Source organism: Eleutherodactylus coqui, chromosome 13, assembly GCF_035609145.1.
Source record: "Eleutherodactylus coqui strain aEleCoq1 chromosome 13, aEleCoq1.hap1, whole genome shotgun sequence".
NCBI classification, from domain to species: Eukaryota; Metazoa; Chordata; class Amphibia; order Anura; family Eleutherodactylidae; genus Eleutherodactylus; species Eleutherodactylus coqui.
The window spans coordinates 90,203,543-90,227,813 of record NC_089849.1 but is presented as its reverse complement, the minus strand read 5'-3'; the positions used below and the strand labels follow the sequence as shown (position 1 = coordinate 90,227,813).

Genomic DNA, 24,271 nt, shown 5'->3' with positions numbered 1-24,271 from the left:
GGATGAATTAGGCCCCCTGCACACAGGCGGAAATTCTGCAACGGGATTTCCTGCAGAATTTCCGCCCGTGCCCGCCTGCATAGGATTGCATTACAGAACGCAATCCTATGCAGACGGACGCGATTCGTCCGCATGAAAATACACACGGAAAACAAATCGGGGCATGTTCTATTTCTGTGCGGGTTTCGCAGAGGCCCGCACAGAAATGTCACTCCCGATGCGCCGGCTCTGCTCTGTGCATGCGCCGACTGGGTGGCAGCCGGCACATCACAGAGCCGCACAGGTCCCTGCAGAGGCGCGGGTCGGATCCTGCTGCGAGAATTCTCACAGGGGATCCGACCTGGCCGTCTGCAGTCGGCCTTAGACTGATTGATGCTAGTACCCTCTACTGCCCATAATGCAGCAACACTGCAACTGCCCTTTCTGTGCCCACCAAGGGGAGGCTTCCCTCCATCGCCTCGTACAGAACAGTGTGCCGCTGTCATGGCATGCGGTGGCTTGTAGGCTGAATTATGCGTGGCTCCATGAGCTGCCTATGGCAGTGTGGCAATGTAGTGGAGGCATTCCTGTGACACCCTTTTGTGTGCAGGGTTCGCAGAGGGAGCAAGCGCCTTTTATTAGGTCATCAACCCTACATTATATAATCGTGAAGGTCCTGCCATGGCCTGTGGTCACCATTGTGAAGGATAATGCATTATCATAGTGGCAACTCTTTTCTGGTTCAAGTTCCAGTACTGGTGCATTATGTCTCCAGCGGAACTAGGGCTGGAGACATGAGGTGCCCTGGGTCAGTAACAGGGAACGGGCAGATAACACCCCTGCTGTGGATTGGCTGTTTCCCGCCCACAGCATCTCAGGTCCTGGCTGTTTTACCCTTTATGGCCGTCTTTTCCCCCACAGAGAGCATATCAGGTCCCGGCTGTTCTTAGCCGCAGGTTGTAGGCAAGCCGCTGCTGCGGCCGAACAGCAGCTGTCAGTCCTTATCAGAGCTGGCCAGCACAGCACAGGCTGAGATGCTGTAGTTAAGCTGCTCCTCTGGCCGAAAAGCAGCTGTCATTGCTCAGCAGAGCTGGCCACCAGCAGCGCCATGGACGGCGAGAGTGGTGGCGGCAGCCCCAGTGCCAGCATAGTACGGGAGCAGAGCACAGCGCGGAGAGTGACAGTGGGGCCCACTACTGCAGCCATGGGGGATCAGGAGCTGACAGGGCAGTCTGGCAGGGAGATATGTGAGTGCTGTGGCGGAGCACAGCGCCAGGGGCTACGAAGCGGAGATGCCAGTCCGGCCAGGAGATGTGTGAGCTTGGCAGGGGTAGGGGCGGTACATGTGGGGAGGTGTGTGTGGCAGCCAATCCGCAGCTGTACCCATCACCTAGGCGACCCTCTAACTCAGGGCTCCCATTTCATGTCTCCACACATACATCCTGTGGAGACATAATGCACCAGTACCATATTCAAGCATAGTCAGCAGAAATAACCACTCACAGATAATTAAAAATATATTTATTGTATGTACCGGGCTACAATTATATGCTTTTACGCTAGTTCAGGTGGAGCTCCGTTGCAAATCTAAGAAACACGCCAACACAAACCACATGCAGCTTTCAATGACACTGGTGTTGCTGGATACCTCCTGTACACGATCCCAGCAGATACTTACACAATTAGTACACAAAGAAGGATGGCATAAAAACAGTTTACACTGATTAAAATGGGTTGTCCAGTTGTCAACTATTGCTGGCCTAATCCTTTAGACACGTCACCAATAGTAAATTGAGAACTTTGCCTGTAATACCAACCCCGGCCACTGCAATGATAACAGAGCTGTATGCTTCCTCCAGAAATCAGTTCAGTGCATGTGAACAAGGGTCTGGCGAACAGCTGATCTTTGGTGATCGCAGGCAATGGGCCTCTACTGATCTACTCTGTATGACCCATCATGTAGATAGCTCCTTTAAAACGAAAATTGAACTTAGAAGTGAATAATGAAATTTAATATAGAACAAAAAAAACGTGTTCTCATTGTTTGCATGATTTTTGCATACTCCTGAAACGGACTTGTTCTCCTGCAGCGACCACAGGGGGCTGAAAAGGCCTGGCTGAGTGATCTGGGTCCTACTGTGGACAGGGAAGAGTGGTGAGGCCCCTTCTACAGCCAGTTAGCTTACCCCCTGGCAGTGAGAAGGAAGAATGTATTTATAAGATTCAGTTTTTATAGCATTATGGGAGAAAGTAGAAGTTTCTAAGTTTCTAAGAATCACTGTATAACCATAATCATATCATTACATTATAAGGGTGAATGGACCGTTCTAGTAGAAGAAAAAAAACAACATTTTGACAAACTGACTTCTTGGAAAGGAATTTCCTCCCTAAAACAAATTCTGGTATCAGTTTATTGCAACTGAGATGTGATTGGATACATCCCTAAAAAAAATTGCCTCACTAATATATCTCCCCCTCCCCTTTAAGACACCCACAAAAAAAAAAAAAAAGTGACTCTCTCACTTGTGGACCTGGACAAATTTATTATCTATCATGCACATGCAGTGTGGCACTGAGACTCCAGGGGGAGCCCAGGGTGGCAGTACCAATGTGGTTCACTGATGGAAATGCAGGGCAACCAGCCGAATTATCATGGCGTCATTAATAGGTTGCTGGTCTGCATGGTGACCTACATATAACAGAATGGTCTGGCACCCTGTATCCACTATGTGTGGGAGTGTACACCAAGCACCCACCCCCCTCTATATCTGTATGAGTGGCTATCTCATCGGTGTCCTCACAGGTGTTATTGGCTCCTCCATTTGGTAGTCAGCTGCCTGCATGGTGAGAGGAGGATGCATCTATATGCACACCTTACTCAGTAAGTATACGGCTATTTTCTGTGACTGTTTTTAATTTTCTTTTATATTTCCTCTTTTGTGATGCATTAGAACTAGAGATGAGCGAACGTACTTGTAATGAGTACTTACGCACCCGAGTATCGCCATTTTCGAGTACTTCAGTACTCGGGCGTAAAGATTCGGGGGGCGGGGAGAGGCGCGGCGGGGGGGGAAGCAGCGGGGAACAGGGGGGAGCCCTCTCTCTCTCCCTCCCCCCCCCCACTGCTACCCCCCGTGCCGCCACGGCGCCCCCCGAAACTTTACGCGCGAATACTGCTGTACTCGAAAATGGCGGTGCTCGGGTGTGTAAGTACTCGTAACGAGTACGTTCGCTCATCTCTAATTAGAACACATACAGAATTAAATGAGACCGCATGCACCAACAGCTGTCAATGCACTATAATGAAAAGTAAATGGGCAGAGAAAATGTTCAGAGGCGAGACACGGACACACGGGGTATAAAAGGTGAATAAATAGTAAAAAGGGAGCCATTCCCTGCCCAGAGCCCACATATCAGAGTGCGGCCTGTTCTCTGTGTGACATACAGACATGATATAATGAAACCCATGTAAGGTACATGTACATATACTTATAGGCGCTGCACTTCATCTTCCATACCCTAGAGGGTTATTCATTGTAAAGCATCTACATTCATATAAATGAGTCACATATTTGAATATATAAATTTTTGTCATATACATTAGTGGAACACGACATCTTTCGCACCATTTAGTGCTGCCTGCAAGATCTCTCCAAATTTTCACAATTTACCCTTTCATGCCCCCCCCCCCCCCAATGCCAACGTGTAATCTAGCAGGGTCCTTCTCTGAAGATCGCGCGGCCACCTCAAATCCGGCTCTTCATACTGCCATGCGCTCTCCCATCCAAGCCTGTGGGACAGCAAGTGCATGGCAGTGTAAAGAGTGGGATTTGCACTGTTGGTGTGATCTAAAGCGGCGTGCGCCACAGGAACCAGGGAGCGGGCGAGTACAACAAAAACCCAGAAAATGCCGGGCCGAAGAAAGAAGATCCGGCCGCGACGCAGAGAAGATGACGCCGCGGCGAAGGGAAGATCCGTAGCGGGCGAGAGGTGAGTTTATTCTTATTTTTATGCCTCATGTCCGGGGGGCAGGAGGGACCCGCTACGGATTCTCCATGGAGAATCCGTAGCGGGCCTAATTTTCCCCGTGGACATGAGGCCTAACACTCCACAAGCCATGAAAGAGAATGGAATCTTTTAAAACCCAATTCACATGCTTTGGATATAATCCATGCAAAAAAAAAACCAAACACGAATGCATTAAAGATATTAACCCCTTTCTCAACGTGTGCCGCATATGTATGGCAGACGTCAGGTGTCACTGTATGGTATGGATTCAGAGCGGAGTCCGCTCCATACAGAGTGGGTTTTGGTCGTCTGATAACTGACAATCAGATAACGCTGAGCACGGTTGCTAACTATTTAAATACCTCTGTCAATTCATTGGTATATAAAAATATCAAAACAGTCCTTCCCGATGAGAAAGCAGAGTGCCGTCCAGGTGTCATGGCAGTCTGCGGCCTTCTGAAAGCCCCCAGGGCTGCCATGGATGTTTGCCTATTAAGACGTCCCTGTGGTGTGTCTTAATAGAACACTGGTCAAAAACACAGTATAATGCAATACTACAGTATTGCCTTATACAGTATAAATTAAACAATTGCAAGCTCATGTCCTCTATCGGGTAGAAAAAAAAAAAAACCGAAAAAAACCCCCGCAAGACAAGCGTAAAAGCGGTTTCCAGTTGTCGAAGAAAAAAAAAAGACAAAAAAAACACATTTATATTGCTGCATCTGTAAAAGTTTGATTTAATAATATATCACATTTATCCTGCACAGAGAATGCTAGAATTGTGCTTTTTTTGGGTCACCCCATCTCCAAGAAAAAAAAACCTCACACAGCTGCAACAACAGAATAATAAAAGGTTGCGGGTCAAGAGGTCGCGACAGAAAGCAATTTTTTAAAGTAGGCTATTTTGTTTATGTTGTAGTAAATAAAAGTATATAAACACTGATCCACAGAATAGAGATGGGGACCTATTTGTATAGCGACCAACTCATTCCGCAGAGCTTTCAGGTAATTTATTTATTACCCCCCTAGCAAGCTGGGTACTCATTTTACCAACCTCGGAGGGATGGAGGGCTGAGTCAAGCAGAGCCAGCTACCTGAACTGAGCGGGGGTTGAACTCACAACCTTCAGGTCGTGAGTGAGAGCATAACACTCTGCGCCACACGAGGCCCCTAGAGATGTGATTTTAACTGGCCTGTGGTAACGCTGAAAAAATACAACTCGACCTGTAAAAAACAAGCTCTCATGTAGCCCATGTCACCAGAGGGAAAAAAAAAAAAGTTATGGATTTGCTTGAAGGTGGAGAGGAAGAAAAAATTTTTTTAGCTGCAGTAGGAAGGGGTTAAAATCCACAACGTTTGTTTCTGCAGTGGATTAACGCCAGTGAATTAGTTAAGGAATTTGCAAGTAGAGTTGCTGTTCAATCCAGCGAATAAGGCCTAACTCCCACGGGCGGATTTCCACCACGTATCATGCGGCGTAAATCCGCGGCGCTGCCCCGCAGCTATTAGTTTCTATTGAACCTAATAGCGCAATGCTCACGGTGCGGAATTCCATCGCGGAATTTCACCCCATGAAATCACCCGTACTCACTTGCGGCATGTTCTATTTTGCCGCGGGCATACGAGTGGACGGCTTCCATTGCAGTCAATGGAAGCCGTCCGTCAAGCTATCTTCTGCTGTAACACAGCAAAAGATAGCGTGAAAATGCTTCCCCGCCCACAGACCCCCGTGTCACATGATGCTGCCGGCACGAGATGCGGAACGTCGGGCAGCGGATCCGGAGGAGAGTATGGGGTCTTTGGGTCAGCCCGTCACAGCCTTGGGCACTAGGCCTAAGAGTTTTCAAATTTTTTTTTTTCCTCCAAAAATCCACAGCAGAAAACAAACAAGAAAGAAACAAACACACGACAGCGAGGGCTCCCACCCACTGGTGATGCTTTTTTAACATTAGAAAGTCCCATTGCCTTTTTTTTTTTTAATGCAAAAGACCCGGCAGCATTGACAAGATGCAAGGGTGTGGGAGCCCTGAGCTAAAGGGGACGATACTGCAGATGCCACACCTCAAACTTCGTGCGAGGCTCCGGTCATAGGAGAAAAGGAAGGTAATTTATAATCCCATCTGGCTCACTTCCCTGGGTCCACAGACTGTGGAGAGGAGAAGAGCCAAATACACTGGTGGAAAGGCCACACCTGGGAGGAATTGGGTGAATTTCACAAAACCTGGTAGATCTGTACAGAGGTCAACCAGAATAAATTATAGCAAATTAGCGAGAATCAGACAGTTTATTCCTGTTCTGGACAGGGTTCAGTAAGAAGTGCCCCCCATGAAGCATCGGTACAGCTGTCAGTTAGGCTGCATGTCCACGGGCAAGAATCCACTGGCGATCACACTGTGTGAAGCTTTCCATAGCAATGTGCCAGCATGCATGTGCGGAGAATCATAGCGAGTCTCCGCTCGCGGGATCTAAATCACGGCATGCCGCGATTCTCCACGGTGAACCCATCTGTTCGATAGGCTCACCACTGAGACCTGGCAGCTCTCCCCTCTCGGCAGAATATAGTTAGCGATATTCCGCCTCGGCCGTGGACAGGGGGCCTAAGAAGTGCCCACCGTGAGCACCTCTACACACAGTTGGATCCTTGCAGGTTCAGATCTCTTACTTGGGTCTCTTCATGCCTTCATAACTTCTACAGTTTGTGGTGGGTGGCCAGGTGACAATGCATCCAACTATGGTGTCCTAGACATGCTCTACTGGGGATACATCTGTGGACTGCACAGGCCAATCCATGGTTGAGACACCCTGTAAGCTGTGTTTTGTGATAGCTGCAGTATGTGGACTAGAATTATCCTGTTGGAAGATACCATTTTGCATAGTGGTAATAAGGGGATTACAACAGGGTGTACCACTGTCCACATACCGGTGGGCAGTCACTGTGCCTTCAACCACCACCAACCCAGTCCTGCTGTCATAACGGATTCCCCTCTAAACCATGGCTCTACGGGTTGGACCTGTGTGGTGCTCGGAAATCACAGAAGGGTGGGCCCTTTCTCTAAAACACTAACGGATACATTGATGATCACTTTGCCGCACATGGAATCACTAAACACAAGAGTTCTCCAATTGGGAGGGGAGGGAGGGAATGCAACCAAGCTTCAACCTGCCACCCGTACAATTTGGCGGTCTGTGTGGAGGTGGCATAGGTACACACGTGAGGACAAGTCTGCAAATACTGGAACCTTCCTGTGTTCACCGAGTAACCACTCTATACAGATAATGCACTACGGCCAGTTCTTTGGGAAGATTTCACAATATGCTACCCCCATTTCGAACATGTCAATTATCAGACCTCTCTCAAAGTTTGGCATTTGGGTGTATGAAGTTCGAACTCTACAATTTGGCTTATCTGGTCACCAACAATCTGGATAAAAAAGGACCTTCTTACATAACGATTTATGACAAAACAAAAACAATGTAGCATTTTGCATAACTAAGTGTTCCAGACTTGCATACTAATACATGGACTTCATCCAATTACAATAATATGGAGTTAAGGCTGATTTAGACAACAATTTTTGCTCAAAAGTCACTCAAAGCCATCTGTTGGGCAATAATCGCTGTGTTCTGCATCTCCTGCTCGGAGCGCTCGGCTGTATAACAGCTGGATGCTCCGAGCAGAAAACATCTGGATGCAGAAGACAAGCGGGCCCCGCTTGTTTTCTGCATCCCCCACTCGGAGTGCTCAGCTGTATAACAGCCAGGCGCTCCGAGCAAAAAAACAGCTGGATGCAGAAGACAAGCGGGCCCTGCTTGTTTTCTGCATCCGCCGCTCGGAGTGCTCAGCTGTATAACAGCCAGGCGCTCCGAGTGGAGAACAGCTGGATGCAGAAGACAAGCGGGCCCTGCTTGTTTTCTGCATCCCCCGCTCGGAGTGCTCAGCTGTATAACAGCCAGGCGCTCCGAGCAAAAAACAGCTGGATGCAGAAGACAAGCGGGCCCTGCTTGTCTTCTCCATCCCCCGCTCGGAGTGCTCAGCTGTATAACAGCCAGGCGCTCCGAGTGGAGAACAGCTGGATGCAGAAGACAAGCGGGCCCTGCTTGTTTTCTGCATCCCCCGCTCGGAGTGCTCAGCTGTATAACAGCTAGGCGCTCCGAGCAAAAAACAGATGGATGCAGAAGACAAACATTTGAGCAATCACCTTGCGCTGTAAAAAAAAAAAAAAAGCACAATGATTATCAAAGATTGTTTGAGCAATAATCATTGTGTCTAAACCAGGCTTTACTTTGATCCAAGTTTCATAGATCTTCTACAGTTGCCTGGGTGTAACACTTTCAGTTTCCACCAGTGTATATGGCTGTACTACATTTAATACATAGATGCTTAAAGAGGTATTCCGGGGGTGGGCAAAACAGTCAACATTTCCCTAATGTTTCCACTTATGGCCATTATTCTAAACATCCAACTAAAATCAAACTGAATTCCAGAACCTCAATGCCCTACTGCCAGTTTCTGAGGAGCGCGCATTCACAGCTGTACAAACTGTCATTACAGAATCTGAAAGCACTGAGCATGCCTGACCAGTAAACAGAACTAAGCGGAGGGGGGGGGGGGGGGGGTTACAGGATGGGGAGGTTAAAGCTCTGCAGCATTGTAACAAGAGTTAGAACATTATATTGCAAAGTCACCGCATTTTTCTGACTATAAGAACCAGTTTTCAACACGTGAAAATGTTGCTGAAAAGAGTTTGTGCCTTATTGTCCAGAAGCAGAGATGGGGGTCTGATAGATCCAGACACCCCTGACTGCTGCCTTAATGATCTGGCAGTCCGCTGATACAGCACACTGCCCTATCAGCGAGAGAACTCTACAGCCATACATACCACAGCTACACAGTCTTCACTTTCCCTGCCTCTCTAGTAGATAACACTGGAGATTACTCACATATCTGATGCTAGGTTTCACTCATTGAAATGAATGGAAGAGAGGGGGGGGGGGGGGGGGGGTGTTAAAAACACTGTGCACAGGGTTTAACGTTGTATACTATGGGAGGGGAAAAAAGTGACCTCATCAGCTTACTTTTCCTGCACAAAACATGCAGGAAAAAAAAAAAAAAAAAGAAAAAAGAACACGCAGGCAAATGCTGCTCTTAATGTAAAACGCAGCATTTTTACAAATGCCTGCGTCAGGCCTTAGTGGTAATACAATCACTTTCTAAAGCCTGCTGCAGCTGTGCGCATGTGGCTTTGTGTATGCTGCAGAGCTATGTCTGTGCTGAGTGCATGTATAGTGCATGCAGTAGTGTTGTGTATGTGAACATATGTGTTTGCGCCATTGTTTGAATGGACACGTTAGGTTTAATAGGAGCGGACAATGCACCGTTAACCCCCTTTCTATATAATAACACCAAAGTTAATGATCGCATCCCCTTTATTTTGCTAGAGTCTCAGAAACATTTAGCTTAGTATGAAATATTTCTGCATACTTTCTAAACATAGGATGCGTCTGAAAAATAAGGTACGTGCTGTAGTCTTACGGAGACTATAAGTTTCACTTTGAATCACCGGAATACCCCTTTAAGGAGGCCATAAGACTACTTCTGTAATGACAAGTACTTTATGAATTAAAAGATTCCAGTCTACAGGCATAAGAAAAACGAAGTACACACACTATGAATTCTATGGTTTTACGTATAGGGACATAAAATCCCTGGTCCTTAGAAGTTCTAAGAATTGTGCAAATACAACCTTAAACACCACCACAACAAACTGTCATTATCTATATAATAAAGACTAGGGCAGAAGCAGTGTGTGAAACGTTTAGACACCCTTACGGCTTCCATAGGAATTAAGAGGGTAAGTAGTAGCCAGGTGCTGCCAATTAAATGCCCATGAGTAACTGATGAGAAAGTTTGACAACCTCTAACAAAAAAAAAATAAAAAAAAATTGTGGCAGTTTGCTGATCTGGAGCATTCAAGTGCATTAACACTTTGCTAGGGAGGAAAGCCATCAGCAATGATCTTTGTTTTTAATGTTAATTATTATACGTGAAACCAAAGAAGGTATACATAGTTTCTTATGACTGTATATTCAATATAAAAACAATCCTAAGTATATGCAACTGACCCAGATGCAGGTCTTATTAGTGTAGCAAGATTTCCTACTTAAACATATGAGATGCCCGTTTCATTTCTGATTGGATCATGGCAGCTATTCAGCCTTCTGATGTAAAGAAATGTTTCCAATCCCTGAATGCAAGTATAGATCTTGAAAACGGGAAGAAATAAGATTTACCTACATAAAAATGGAGAACCCCTTTGTGAAATAAAATGGAGGGGCGTCCTCTTCCTGGTTTTAGTTCGCCCCCTCAGTTTTCTGTAAACATTAGAGGCAGGGTCCAGACTAAGAACATTCTGTTAAAACCCATTACGTCCTTTACGAGGGGCATTCATTAATTTCCCCTGACCCACTTCCTGTGGACTGAGAGAAACGAACCTTGGCCCATTTATTAGTCCTACTCTATATGGATGACACCTAGGGACACACTTCTACCATCTCTTTACGGAACTGTAAACACCTCGCTTGTAGACGTCAACAGGTCCGTCCAACAGCCACGTTGTCACTTCGGAATTCAGAGTCTCATCTGGAAAGCGCTTGCTCTTCAAAAATGACTGTTGGAAAGAGGTGGAAGAGCGATGGTGCGAGGTCAGGAGAATAAGGGGAATGCGGTAGAATTTCATACCGTGCTTCCATCTGGGCAACATGTGAGTTGTGAACTGGGGCATCGGCTAGCAGAAGGCAAACACCTTTGTTGAGCATGCCATGTCTCTTGGTTTCAATGGCCTCCTGCAGTCGTGAAACATAGTATGTCGCAGTAATCGTGGTACACTTTGCTAGAAAATCCATCAAGAGTACTCCGTGCTGGTCCCAAGAGACTTAGCATGTCCTTGCCTGACAATGGTTGGACAGGTGCCTTCTTTGGAGGCGGCGAATCCGGATTCTTCCATTTCGTCGACTGGACATTAGTCTCTGGATCAATGTGATGGACCCAGCTTTCATCCTGTTTCATCAGTCTGTTGAAAAGGTCCCCATGGTTTCCATGGCACATAGTAAAAAGAGCCATGAGCATTCGACTCGTTCCTGCGTCTGGTAAGGTGTTAGCAGCCGGCGAACCCAGCGAACGGATACTTATGCATATGAAGATGGTCTTGGACGAGATTTGCTGTATGGTGTGTTCATAGATAGTGGAGTGGGGTCACCGTGGAATTGGAGCCGTTTTCGCCAAAATCCAACCACATTTGAATTGACGATGCCAGTTCTTGACTACATCACATAATGGGGAATTCTCCTCATAAACCCCTTTCATCTCATTGAATGTCTCCCTTGCTGTGTGGCCTTTCAAGTAAAGGAACTTGATGACTGCTCTGTATTCCACCGCTTCCATTACCTGACATCACACCACTTCAGCAGCAGCAAAAGACAGTTATCAGTTCATAGTTACAAATCGGCACGTAACCTATAGAGACTTATATAAAAACATATGTGCGGTTTCAGCATCCTGCGATAATTAGTAGTGAGTCAGGGAAAATCTTTAATGAACGCCCCTTGTATGTGAAGCAAAACAACTTCATTCCCTGCTTCCTAATGTCAATAACCTTCATGATAGTATGCTTGAATTAAAGGAAAGTAAATCTATCAGCTTCTGGGAGATCAAGGGTTACCCTACCCCAAACAAGGACTGTAATACTTTACTGTGAGTGAAGAACCTGATGTTTTACAAAGTTTGATCTGTGGGTAAAGCTTCTTCCACATTCCAAACACTTAAACGGCTTCTCCCCGGTATGAATTCTCTCATGTTCAACAAGATCTGGCTTTTGGGTAAAACCCTTGCCACACACTGAGCAGGAATACGGTTTCTCTCCCGAGTGGATTCGAAGATGTTTAACAAGATCAGATTTCTGGGTAAAACCTTTCTCACATACTGAACATATAAATGGTTTCTCTCCCGTATGAAATCTCTGATGAATAATTAGAGCAGAGTTCTTTGTAAACGATTTCCCACATTCCGAGCATGAAAAAAGCTTCTCTCCTGTGTGGATCCTCTGATGTTCGGCAAGACCTCCTTTGTGGGTAAAACTTTTCCCACAATATGAGCATGAAAATGGCCTCTCATTTCTATGAATTTTTTGATGTTCTACAAGCCCTGTATTCTGACTAAAACGTTTCCCACATTCGGTACATGAAAACGGCTTCTCTGTTGTGTGAGTTTTCTGATGTTTCACAAGAGCCGATTTCTTTATAAAACATTTCCCACATTTCAAACATGGATACGGCTTTTCCCCTGTGTGAATCCTTTGATGCTCCACGAGATCAGATTTCTGAAAAAAGGATTTCCCACAATCCTGACACTGAAACGGCCTATCGTCTCTGTGAATTCTCTTATGTCTCTCAAGGTTTCCCTTAAGTGTAAAACAGTCCCCACATTCAGAACACATGAACGGCTTCTCCCCTGTGTGAGTTTTTTGATGTTCAACAAGGTGCGATTTTCGTGTAAAAGATTTGCTGCAAAGCATGCATGGATATCTCCTTTCTGGATCTGGGAGGAAAAACAAACAAGAGACTTAGAGGACAAGGAAAACCATAAAGTGGGTAAGAAAAGACTGAAGAATAAAAAAAGACGAATTTATTACATGAACATAATGTAGGATGAAACCACCCCCATACTTCAGCTACCATGTTTTCCCAAAAATAAGACCATGTCTTATATAAAATTTTGCCCCAAAAGAGGCACGGTGTCTTATTTTCAGGGGTGTCTTATAATGCTCACCTAGCAGGCGGCTCTTCAGTCCCTCGCGCTGGTCTCAGTCACTGCTGCAGGCCTTCGTGTACTTCTAAATGCACAGATTATTTCTTCCTGGTAGTGGGGCTTGCTCTGATTGGTTCATCGAGCACCGCGTCAGCCAATCAGAGCCAGTGCTCGATTAACCAATCACAGGCATTCATTGAATGACTGCGATTGGTTAAATAGAGCGCTGGCTCTGACTGATTCATCAAGCGCTGCGCGAGCCAATCAGAGCAATCACTTACTTGAGGCTGGGTATTTAAGCTCCGCTACCAGGAAGAAATGCTGTCGATGGGACCTGAGTGCCATCTACTAGGCGAGTACTGCTTTTTTTTTTTTCTCTTCCCCTCACGTAGTGTAGCTAGGGCTCATTTTTGGGGAGGGCTTATAGTTCAAGAACCTACCTCCCAAAAATCAGGGTAGGGCTTATCGTGTTGGTGTTATTTTCCAGGAAACACTGTATATATGTCAAGCTCAAAAGAACATGTAGGGGAACATTCAAGCCACCATAAACCATGCAGTCCAATGTAAAGCAGAGGACAAGATGCAGTAGCCCAAAACTGACCCCACTACTTATACCAAGACAACGTCAATCAGCATGTAGGTAACCCAGTAAGAGTAGGATTACCTGTTCTCACCTCGCAACTATCCTGTTTCATGTACAACATCTTACCTGATAGGCTCGGTGTCGAAGTCTTCTCCGCATTCTCCTCCTGATAATCATTAACAACATACATGCCGTTGTCCTCTATTTCATCAACTTTAATAATAAAAAGGTCCCCAACCTGAAAACAAAATAATATAGCGGGATGTATTTTGCTTTCTATTTGTAAACCTGATCTGCACAGTTTATCTACAGAACATTTAGGCCGCCTTCACACACAGTGTAAATGCTGCAGTGGAGATTCCACAGTACGAGCCATGTGAAGGAGGAGATTTCATAAATTTTCACATGATGCAGATACTTTCCACAACAGATCTGCAGCGCTTCTGCAAAATGCTGCAGATTTGAAGTCCACAGCAAGTCTGATTATAGCACAGATGTCAACCCTTGAAATACAAGGGTTACAATCTGTTGCTGATCCGCAGTAGAAGTCGCACCATTTAGGTATGGATTTGGCAGCAGCAGATTTGCGGTGTGTAAAGGCGGCCTTAGAGTAGATCTTTGGTACTTCGCAAGACCTCAACTTCATCTTCCTGATTGTCTTCTGTATCATTTTCCTCTGGGCCATCCTGGGAATAAGCAGGACTGGGACATCTCTCTAGTGGTAATTTATCACTGGTTCCATCTGTAGGAAACACAAACAGTGACTGATGGCATTCTCTCCATATACCGTTCATAATATGAGAATGACCTGAAAAATGGCCAACAATAAATGAAAGAAAAACTCCTTGTACCTGAGGATATCAGCGTTGGTTGGTCCTCCATGGTGACATTCTGATACACATCCTCGTGGTCTTCTAAATAATCTTCGCGTTCTTCTAAATCTTCACGTTCTTCTAAAAAATCTTCGCCCTGTATAAAATATTTGTGCATGGAATAAAATAGACAATGTACCCCTTTATGGGAACCCACCATACGCAAGGGTAGAGCCATACTTCGGACACCACCCTCTATGTTTTTGTATAATCCCAGCAGTGCTCACCTCTTCAGACAGAAGCTCAATAATCTTGTTGGCGAGGTCCAAAATTTTCTGCTCATTATCCTTCTCATGTAATATTGAATACGAAGGTGGCACCTTGATGGAAATCTGGGTCTTGCTGTATCCTTCAGAGTCATCAGTAGGGCTGCTGGGGGTCTCGCATTCATCCGATGTCTTCTTCACTACCATGTAATCCTATATAAGAGAGACATCAAATATTCTCAGAATCGCTCACCTCTGAATTTGCGTAACATTACTGCCAGGCTCTTTCGCCCATACAGTTATTTCCGTTTTGATAAGCATGTCATATGGTTTAGGGCCCTTATACACAGGATGACCTGTCGGGTGCAAAGCATCAGACAGTCGTCCCAGCAGTGATTGTTCCTGTGCTTTTACATAGTGTTCATTGGTCAGTGAATGGAGACAGAATTGGTCGGGGATCATTCCGGCCTGCCCGCTTCCATTCACAGTCAACAGGCCGTCTTTCATAGAATGACAATTGGCCTGTATAAACAGGTAGTCAATCGGTTTTTATGCATGCATAAACTAAATGTGATTGTTCTCCATAAGAGAACCCAAGTGATTGTTACAGCAAGCTAAAGGCTTTAAGCCTGAGAAAGAACCCCGAGTAGGTTCGAAAGCTCGCTATAACATCATGTATTTTTGTTAGCCATTAAGGGTGTTAACCCCTTAAGGAACAGGCTAAAAAAATGATTTTTACATTTATAGTTTATTTTAGAGTAAATATACTAATTTAAAAAAACAAAGTATGGGTTCCTCATTTTGTTTCAGATGTTTTGATAAATATTATTAATATGTTGGCTTTGGATTACAGAGCGCATACAGCGACGGTTTTGGTTGGCGTCAGCTTTCGGGTTATTTTCCTTTTTATGTATATAATTTCTATTTTATTCGGTAATGTTGTGTTACCCTTTTATGTAAATTATGTTTTTTGCTATCTATGTCCCCCATGAAGTCATAGAAGACCTCTGGGGGACATTTACATTTTTTTTTTGACACTTTTCCACTGTAGCTGAGGCATCCATAGGAGCCCCAGTTGCAAAAAGAAACAGTCACTGGCAGAACTGATCAGGGTCTGAAAATACCCGGTAGCTCTGCTGTGACAGAGGGCACCCAGCGGTCACTGACTGCCAGCTCGCAGTGGAAGTTATACTTCTCCTTTCCTGAGTACACAGCGCTCAATGAGTGCTACGTACTAAAAATTGAAAGTGGAAAGCAGAAATGGTTAAAAACTCCTCCTGCCTCCTCCTCCTGGTTATCAGCTGTGACTAACAGCTGACAATCTGACATGCTTCTGATTGATTACAGAAGCAGAGTCTTTAAACCCCCGCCATATTTTTTACAATCGGCTGGGTTTAAAGCCCAGGACCAAGGGCCGTAAATTTACAGTGCTTAGACCTTAATGGGTCAAATGCCGCTGTCAGAATTGACAGTGGCATTTAAAGGGTTAACAGCAGTGCTCAGCTGGAGCTCTAATCAAGGCTGTTGTGGGCGGGGTTAAACAAAATCTGTCAGTCCTTTGTGCATCATATAGCTGGGATTTAGCTTTCCAAAGCTGTCCCTGGGACACGTGGCCATCTCAGCAATAGCTAGAAAGCAAACTCTTAATTTACTGGAGACGAATCTAGGACTTTTCACCAGGTTTGGGCGCATGAACATATGAAGCTGGGGATACTACATCTTGTTTCACTGTGATACCAGTGTAGAAGTCATGGACGCATCTCTGGTAGGTTTTAATACACTTTTATAGATAATTGCAAGATGGCTGCTTGTCACAGGGGCATCTATAAGAAAGCGAAACCCAGCTACATAACAGCATGCTGGCGAATTAGGGGCCCTAAAGGTGCCGACAGGATCCCTTTAATTGTCCTGTGCAACTCAGATAATCACTACATATTCAGGCCTCCTGCACACGGGTGGGTCGAGCCCCGCATGTGTAGGAGTTCGACCTAGTGAGCCCAGCTTAACTCTCCACCATCCTCTCTGCTGTGAATGTGATGGCTGGAACACTGGCCGTAACATGCACAGCACAGAAGACTCCAAACTGTCGCTATGGCGATGACGCGGCCTCCCATGCTGCGAATGTGCCAGCTGGCACATATGCAGTTGAGAGGACGCTGCTCCGTCGATGACATGGCTCCTGTGACCATTCTGCAATGAGGATTGCAGAATGGTCACAGGACAGGTGGCTTCCATTGATTTCAATGGAAGCCGGCCATGCGTAGCCCGCACAAAATCGCAGCATGCTGCGATTTCCCCCCCCCCCCCCACTTGAGCAGAAAAATAGCAATAGATTTCCACTAGTGGGCAGGAAATCACGTTTTCTCATAGCATGCTATGGGCTGCATTTGCTGCAGAATCCGGAGGTGGAATGCCGCTCTGGATTTCGCTATGCAAATCCGCCCGTCTGCAGGAGGCCTATGGAATTCCCTTATGTAAAACAAAATAGCCTTTAGAAAATAAATAAGAAGATTAAGAAACTTTTGGAGCATAAATAAATAACTAATTAATAATAGGGATTTATAGTTTCAGGCCAATTGACGCAGCATTGCTCACCTCTCCGGTCACCAGGTAGATTATCTGCAGGGTGAGTTTCAATATCTTGTCGTTTTTGTCCCTCTCCATCCCCGATGGGTCAGCTGGGGAAAGTACCATGGTCTTGCGGAGAATACAAGACTATGAGGCTCCGGTACTAAAGGCACCTGAACGGGGGAAAGAGAACAAAAAACATCTCATTATGTCAGAGCTTTCTCTCATACAGAAGGCTAACCCTTAAGCGCCATCCACTGTACATTTACAGCCCTGGTGCCTGGAGGTCAGAGCGACCCCCTGGGCCTGGCCTGAAGACTACCTGATGCACACTGTGTATTAGTATGTATCAGTCTAAGACACTACACGTGCTCCGTTTAACCATTGCAGGCCACATGACCCACGCCGGCCAGTCAGCATGCAGTGTCTTAGACTACTGATGCATACTATTCACAGTGTGCATCAGGTAGTCAGAGAAGTGGTGCGGCCATCTTTGTGTCACCAGAGTCACTTTAAAGACAGTTGCCATCTGCAGCAGAATCTGGCTGAAATACAGATGTGCTCCCGCTGCAACAGCTGGGATCAGAGACAACGCCAATCCTGACTGTTTAAGGTCTTAGATTTTCCCTTGGCAGGATTGTGGGGAGCCAATGGCAGCTGGAAGCCAACAAGGTCTCCAGGTCTGCCAGCTTATACAAGGCATTATTTGATCGCACGGTCAAGTCCCCTCGTGAAATTAGAATAGGGAAAGAAGAAAAGTATGTAAGTAATAAATACAAAAAGCAACTTTTCTGCTGATCACTACTAACTGATGCAATGACTTCTGGGATACTGCAGATCATGGTGGGCGGTGAGGGGGGCATGTAGACTCTAACACTCCCCCAGAGGAAGATATCACAAGGTATAAGGTCTGCGAAGGCCAAGGAAGGCGTTCACTAAAAGAAGAAGTCAAAGCTGTGCTGTGATTGGTTGCTATGGGCGACAAGGACCGTCTTGGACTGCCTGTCCACGGCCGGGACATTGCTAGCGATATTCCGCCACGGGGGAGGAGGGTGGAGCACTGACAGGCTCACCATGGGGAATCGCAGCGAAATGCAGCATGCCGCGATTTCCATCCCACGAGCAAAGAATCGCTACGATTCTCCGCTCATGGACTTTGGGCTGTGCTTTCCATAGTTGGCCTATGGAAAGCTTTTCATTGGAGCGATTTATCGCAAGTGGATCATCGCCCGTGGACAGGCAGCCTTACTGTTAGACAGCTTTACTAAATGCTAATGTTTCATGTTGTTTCCATTGATATCAAATTTCTGCATCTAAGTGTCATTAAGTAGAGTTATGAGGTTTCACATCGGGAAGATTATCTGTAATAACCCAGTTCGTATATGTATTATGCATGAAAGTTTGCGCACGCACACACACACAACAATGCCAAGTAAAAAATAAAATAAATTATGTGAGAATTTCCCCTTTTGTATGTCCCAAAAACTACCAATTAAAACTAAAAATAATCTCACGAAAACCAAACCGACACACAATGTTATGGCTCTTTGAATGTTGCAACACAAAAAGTTTGTGTGTATAAAAGTAGTAAAAAAAAAAGTCACAATCCGTAAGGAATAATGTGCATATGTATAAAATTCACTCCACGTTTTAACTCAGAGCCTTAGTCATGACTAGAGAGTTGAAACGTGTATGAAATTCTCCTTACTGTTTTTATGTGACTTTTCAATAAAAATTTCTAGTTGTTATTGGCGCTTGAGTCCTCATCCTCATTTCCTGCTAAAGAGTTTTAATGTCTGTAGAGCTACATAGAAGGAAATGAGAGCTTTTGCTACCAAAAGGTGAAGAAATTAACCTATAAAACAAATGATAAATTCTGCAGACGCCTTTTGGCTGCGACTTCATTTCATGCATCCCTACCTTCTAAAAGCCATAACCATTTCTGTCAACGCAGCCATATAAGACCTTGTTTTTTTACAGAACAACTTCTATTATCCCCATCCCCCAGAGCGATATCCTATGAGGGCACAGCACCCTGATAATCCTAGTGACAGATACATACAATATGCAGAGTGTGTAACGTACAGGAGGGGACGATACCCATCGATCCCGCGCATCTGTTCCCAATTACTCATTGACTGACTATTCCGAGCGCCTCGCCGCTGCCAACTGTCACGGCCAAGCCTCAATCAATCACTCTACCGGTAACTGCAAACTTGGAGTTGGTAGAATGCAGGCCGATTTGTACCCAGCTTTCCCGACCTTCTGCACGCATGCAAAGCAAGAGCTCAAATCACAACCTAATCCGTTCCCACACACTACAATACTTACACATACACGCCGCCACCACCAACTATTAAGGGAAGCCGGGACCCAGACTTACGAATTATGAACACAATCTTCAGAGTTATGATTTGCTTAAAACGGACAAGGCCGACTTATAAATTGCAGATTTATTGTAGAAAAAGGAGTAGCAGTGTAAAACCTAGATATGTACAAAAGATATACAAAAAAAAGCTTACTACATATAAGGAAATACCATATTAATACACAACAAGACAGCATTTTAAAATAAACAGGCAGAAATTAAAAGGAAGTTACCAAATTTAGGGATAAACAAAAACAGTCTGTTCGGTGGAGTTCCTAGAAACAATACAGGACAGTCCATATGCCACAGCATATCTCTGTGGTCCAACAACTTGGATAAAGAACCCACTCAGTTTTAAAGCCTCTGCAGAACTACACCCCACCGGCCTTTTCCTGACGCAATCAACTCGGGTTTAGTATATGGAGAGAAGATCTATAGGAAACCTCGATTCAATATTTCGACCAAGAGACACTCCAATCGGGAAGATATAGCCACCATATTTCATATCAGGAATTTACCAATCCATAGATACTAAGTATGGTAAGTTAGGCCCAGGTATGCAGATACGCCATTCAGGGTGTTCTGGGCCTCAATGTGTGTGGATGCGTTTTATTCAGCTGAGCTGCCCGATTCTGAAAATATACCTCATATCCGACTGGGACCTTCACAGGACCAAATATTCTTTATTAAAGGATTTCCTTCTGAGGTGAATTGCGCAGTCAGGAAGTCTATGGGAAATATCTAAGGGGTCAACCCACACCGTCAGGGGGTCAGTTAGCATCTGTCACTAGCTAGCTTTATTGCCAGTGGAACAAAGGGTTTCCTGGACAGCTGCGAAGGAGGAAGGGGAGATTAGAACATAGAGTTCATTCAGCTTTCCAAGGGTCCTGACAAATTATAAATGCTAGCTACTACACACAATGGCCGCTATACAGTCAGACCCAACTGGGGCCAACATAAAATAGACGCTGAGACACAGCTAGGGCCTGGCTCACTAAACATGTCTGACAGCCTCAAGTCTCTACATCACACAAAGACCATACAGCAGGGCGGGGTACACACTTGCATTGGAGGCTCCATTAGAGGCTTCTGTCGCAGATTCTGTAAGAGGCCGGACAACAAAGCACAGCATGCAGGCTCCTTGGCAGACAGGGGCCTAGTGAAGCTCTCTGATTTTTATACTCATCAGTTTTTCACTGATAGGCATAATACACTGCAATATAGGAGTATTGCAGGTTACTATACCAGCGATCAGGTGAAGTCCCCTAGAGGGAGGGAGGGAGGGAAGGGAGGGAGATCTGCAGCGTCCGAAGAGGTGAGTTTATTCTTATTTTTAGGCCTCATGTAAAAGGCCTGCCGCGGGGCAGGACGGACCCGCTACAGATTCTACATGAAGAATCCGCGGCGGGCCTGATTTTCCCCGTGGACATGAGGCCTTATACGTTCCCGCAAAACACATCCCCCGTTTTTAACAGGACCTCAAGACATTGCGTGGCACTTGCATGGCGTGCAATGTGATGTTTCCATTGAAATAAATGGAAAATACGTGCGATCCTCCGACACGCGTGAAACACGGGCCTGAGGATCACAATTTCACAGACGCGGCGCAAGGCATTTTTGAATGAACAGCGCACGTTGGCGAGCGTGATATTGGGCAGGGAATTTAGCTATATTATGTGTTTAAAGACACTTTGAGCTTCACGTAACAAGGGAGTGCGTGGCTCATTGCCAAAGGAGTGTGGCTGCGCAGAAAGTTGGCATAGCCTAGAATGCAGCACTGTGCGCCTAAATTGTGGCACAAAAATCCAGACTAAAGACACGCCCAACGTATCAACCAGCATGGGTCACTGGGAGAAATGCATTACATGTTTAGACAGCATGGTTCTAATTCTAGCTGCAGGAAGCAAATGTACAATGCAAGTGGTCCGGGTTGGTACTGCAGGCTGAGTCCCGTTTGCTTCAATAGGATTGAGCCTGCATTACCAATCAGGACCACTGCGCAACGTACAGAGCCATCTGCTTCCTGTAGCTAAACAACTAGAAGTGAGACAACCATTGAAGAAAACCAGATAGCACTTTCAGCTTCATAAACTACGGCCTCATGTCCACGGCACGAGCGGATATTTCATGCGGATTTCCACAGCGGATGCACTGCGGGTCATCTTAAAATAGTTTAGATAGATCAGATTTTTTCTGCGCAGATGTACTGCGTAAATATCCACAACCCCCCTCCCAGGCTTTACCCACCTACCTAATTGCTTCAAAGCTTGAAATTCGCAGCGCATCCACAAATGCATTTGCAGATCCCAAGCCCCCATAGAGACGAATGGAGCCAGATCAGCGGTAAAATGGCGCATGATGCGATTTATTATCTGCGTGGGGCATCCGTAAATCATTTACAATCAAACCTGCAGGTCATAAATGAAGAAGTGCGGATGCCCAATGCATCTCTAAGGGCGGCTAGAACTGCGGGAGACCCGCACTGATGCCGCAAATCAGATCAGCCCGTGGACATTGTGCATAGGGAGCACAGCGCTGGAATAGGGGAGCCGGTAAGAAGCACAGCTCCCCGGACCCCAGTAGGAAGCACTGCTCCCCCAACCCCCTGCCCTTTGAACCTCATTACATAGTGCTCACACATGCTGTCACGTACCCTTTATAGGGAACCGGTCCTCACCTATGCGCACAATAAGCCAAGCTATGGTTCTCACAGTCCAGGTCCCAAGGAGTCTAGTGATGTGCTTCACACGCCGTACTTACCCGGCTCGCTGTCACCCCCGAGAGTCGGCGCTCGGTCTGTGTGACTCCTCTGTCAATGCGCACGGTTGTCTACGGGAGAGTGTGCACTCACTGAAAACAGGAGCCACAGACCGAGCGACGACTTCCAGGGGTAACAGCAAGTGAATGGGCCGCCGGGTAAGTATGTGAAGCACATCCCTGGACTCCTTGGGACCTGGACTATGACAGCCATGACTTAAAGGGTTTTTTGCAGCCCTCACGGAGTACCATAAGGTGGCGCTTGTCACACTGATTACAGTGATATGTCTGCTGTGTGGATCTGTGCAGGAATTTGGGAGAAACTTGCATTTTATTAGTAGCAGACAGACACAGAAGTAGTCCTGCATATTTATGAGCTACAGATGGCCACGCCCACACCGCCCTCCAGCCAATGACTGGCAGCTCTCTATGTACAGTAACAGACAGCTGTCAGTTGCACCAGCCTGCAGCTCATGAATATCCAGGACTACTTCCTGTAGTCCTCTATGCATATGCCACTCCTGAAAAAAGGCAAGTTTCTCCAAAAGTCCTGCACAGATCCACACATCAGACATATCAGTGTGATCAGGGTGACCGTCACTACCTTATGGTGACAGTCTCTGTATGTTTTTGGTGCTCATAGAGGATGACTGGCTCCCTTTAAAGGGAATCGGTCCCCTACTTTTAGTCCTATCAGCTGAGCTTCTGGGCTTGACAGTAGGTGATCGCTGAGTCCTGGGATGCGTTATACTTACCTCCCTCGGTGTGAGCGCTGGAAGCCGACGCTGCAGTACATCGAGCGGCACTGCCAAGTAGTCCTCCCATTGTAAAGTTAGAACAGGCGGACTACTTGGTAACCCTTAGACCCCCGGACTCTCTCAGCCCATGAGCTCAGCTGATGGGGATACAGGTAGGTGACTGTAAGTGTACGCAGTGTAGTCAGACAGGACCAGTACATCGGCCCCATAATCTGTATCGCTGTAACCATGACAACAGACTAGAAATCTCTCACATTATGTATCCCACACAGCGAACGCCAAAACTAAACCCTCCCAGTTACGTCCACGGATGTCTGACCCCACCGCTGGGGACACTTACCTCTAGGACACCTGTCCCCTACAACACAGGCAGGGGACCCCATTCTGAAGGTCCCAGAGGGGAAACCCTCAAGTATCAGAACATTCCTGCCCATAATGGTTTAAGAGGGGAACGTCCCAAACACAAGGGAGCTCAGAAACCACCAGAAACTCACTGTAAGCCCCAAGCAGCTTCCAGGCCACCAACCAGCCCCTGTCTCCCCACAGCCACCCGATACGTGCCACCCTGCGCCCAGCAGACACCACAACACCTACGTACGTCACGTTAAATCTGACCCTTTATCTTCACTAACAGCCGAGCGTACTCCGCCCCGGAAGTGATTCTGCCATCCAATACCATTACTTCCGGTTCTTTGGCGTCGCCGCGTACACGTGACTTACTAGCTGCATGTGATTGGCTTCCTCAATGCAGCGCTATGAGCGGAGGGATTCTATGAGTTGAGGTCAGGTGGAGGTCACATGACTGGAATGGGAGGAGCTTATCTCTAATGAAGCTGTATGGAGAGAAACTGCGGGGAAACTGCCGCGGAGGGAGGTTGTGAGGAGAGCGGTGTGTGTGAGGAGAGAGAGCTGCAGCATTGGTACCATGGGGGAAAAGTGCTGTGTGAAGGGAAACATGGCGGCCTCTAGTAAGCAAGCACTGTCTAGCTGCAAGCACTGCGTCACGCTGGGAAGTGCCAGTAGTCCAAAGGAAAAAAGAGAGAAAGATCTAGTAAGTAAGGCACTGGTAGTATGCAAGCAGAGGCGCAGCGCACTACAAATAAAAATAAAGAAAACTAGAAGCGTCAGGAGCACAGCGGATCCCGAATCAGACTGACGGTGCGGCTGCTGATGCCACATTTTTTGCAGCTGAATGTCCCATTCTGCATCATTTCCGCTATGTATAAACTACCCTATAGTCAGACAGCGCAGACTTAGGCGCAATGTTCACGGGCAGAATAGAATTCTCAGATCCGTGCGGGTGTCTCGCACGCGTGAGCCGCGCCCATAGGGGTGCATTGTACACCCACAGGTAAGTAACTACTTGCTG

At 46.3% G+C, this 24,271-nt stretch overlaps 2 protein-coding genes across 2 annotated transcripts in view; both read right to left on the bottom strand.

Moving 5' to 3' along the window:
* Window positions 1-8,166: 8,166 nt before the first annotated feature.
* LOC136588451 (zinc finger protein 271-like) overlaps window positions 8,167-24,271 on the bottom strand; it is a 55,015-nt gene continuing 38,910 nt past the window's right edge. The window contains exon 8 of the mRNA XM_066587664.1: window positions 8,167-12,497. Coding sequence (XP_066443761.1) covers window positions 11,733-12,497 — 765 coding nt within the window. The 3' untranslated portion in view covers window positions 8,167-11,732. The remainder of the gene's footprint in view (window positions 12,498-24,271) is intronic.
* Window positions 13,568-23,569, bottom strand: LOC136588450 (oocyte zinc finger protein XlCOF29-like). The gene is made up of 5 exons (XM_066587662.1): window positions 23,501-23,569; window positions 17,047-17,192; window positions 14,473-14,664; window positions 14,225-14,342; window positions 13,568-14,115 (listed from the first exon to the last, which is right to left on the bottom strand). The coding sequence occupies exons 2-5, from the start codon at window positions 17,143-17,145 to the stop codon at window positions 13,979-13,981; spliced, it is 546 nt and encodes a 181-aa protein (XP_066443759.1). The 5' UTR covers window positions 17,146-17,192; window positions 23,501-23,569; the 3' UTR covers window positions 13,568-13,978.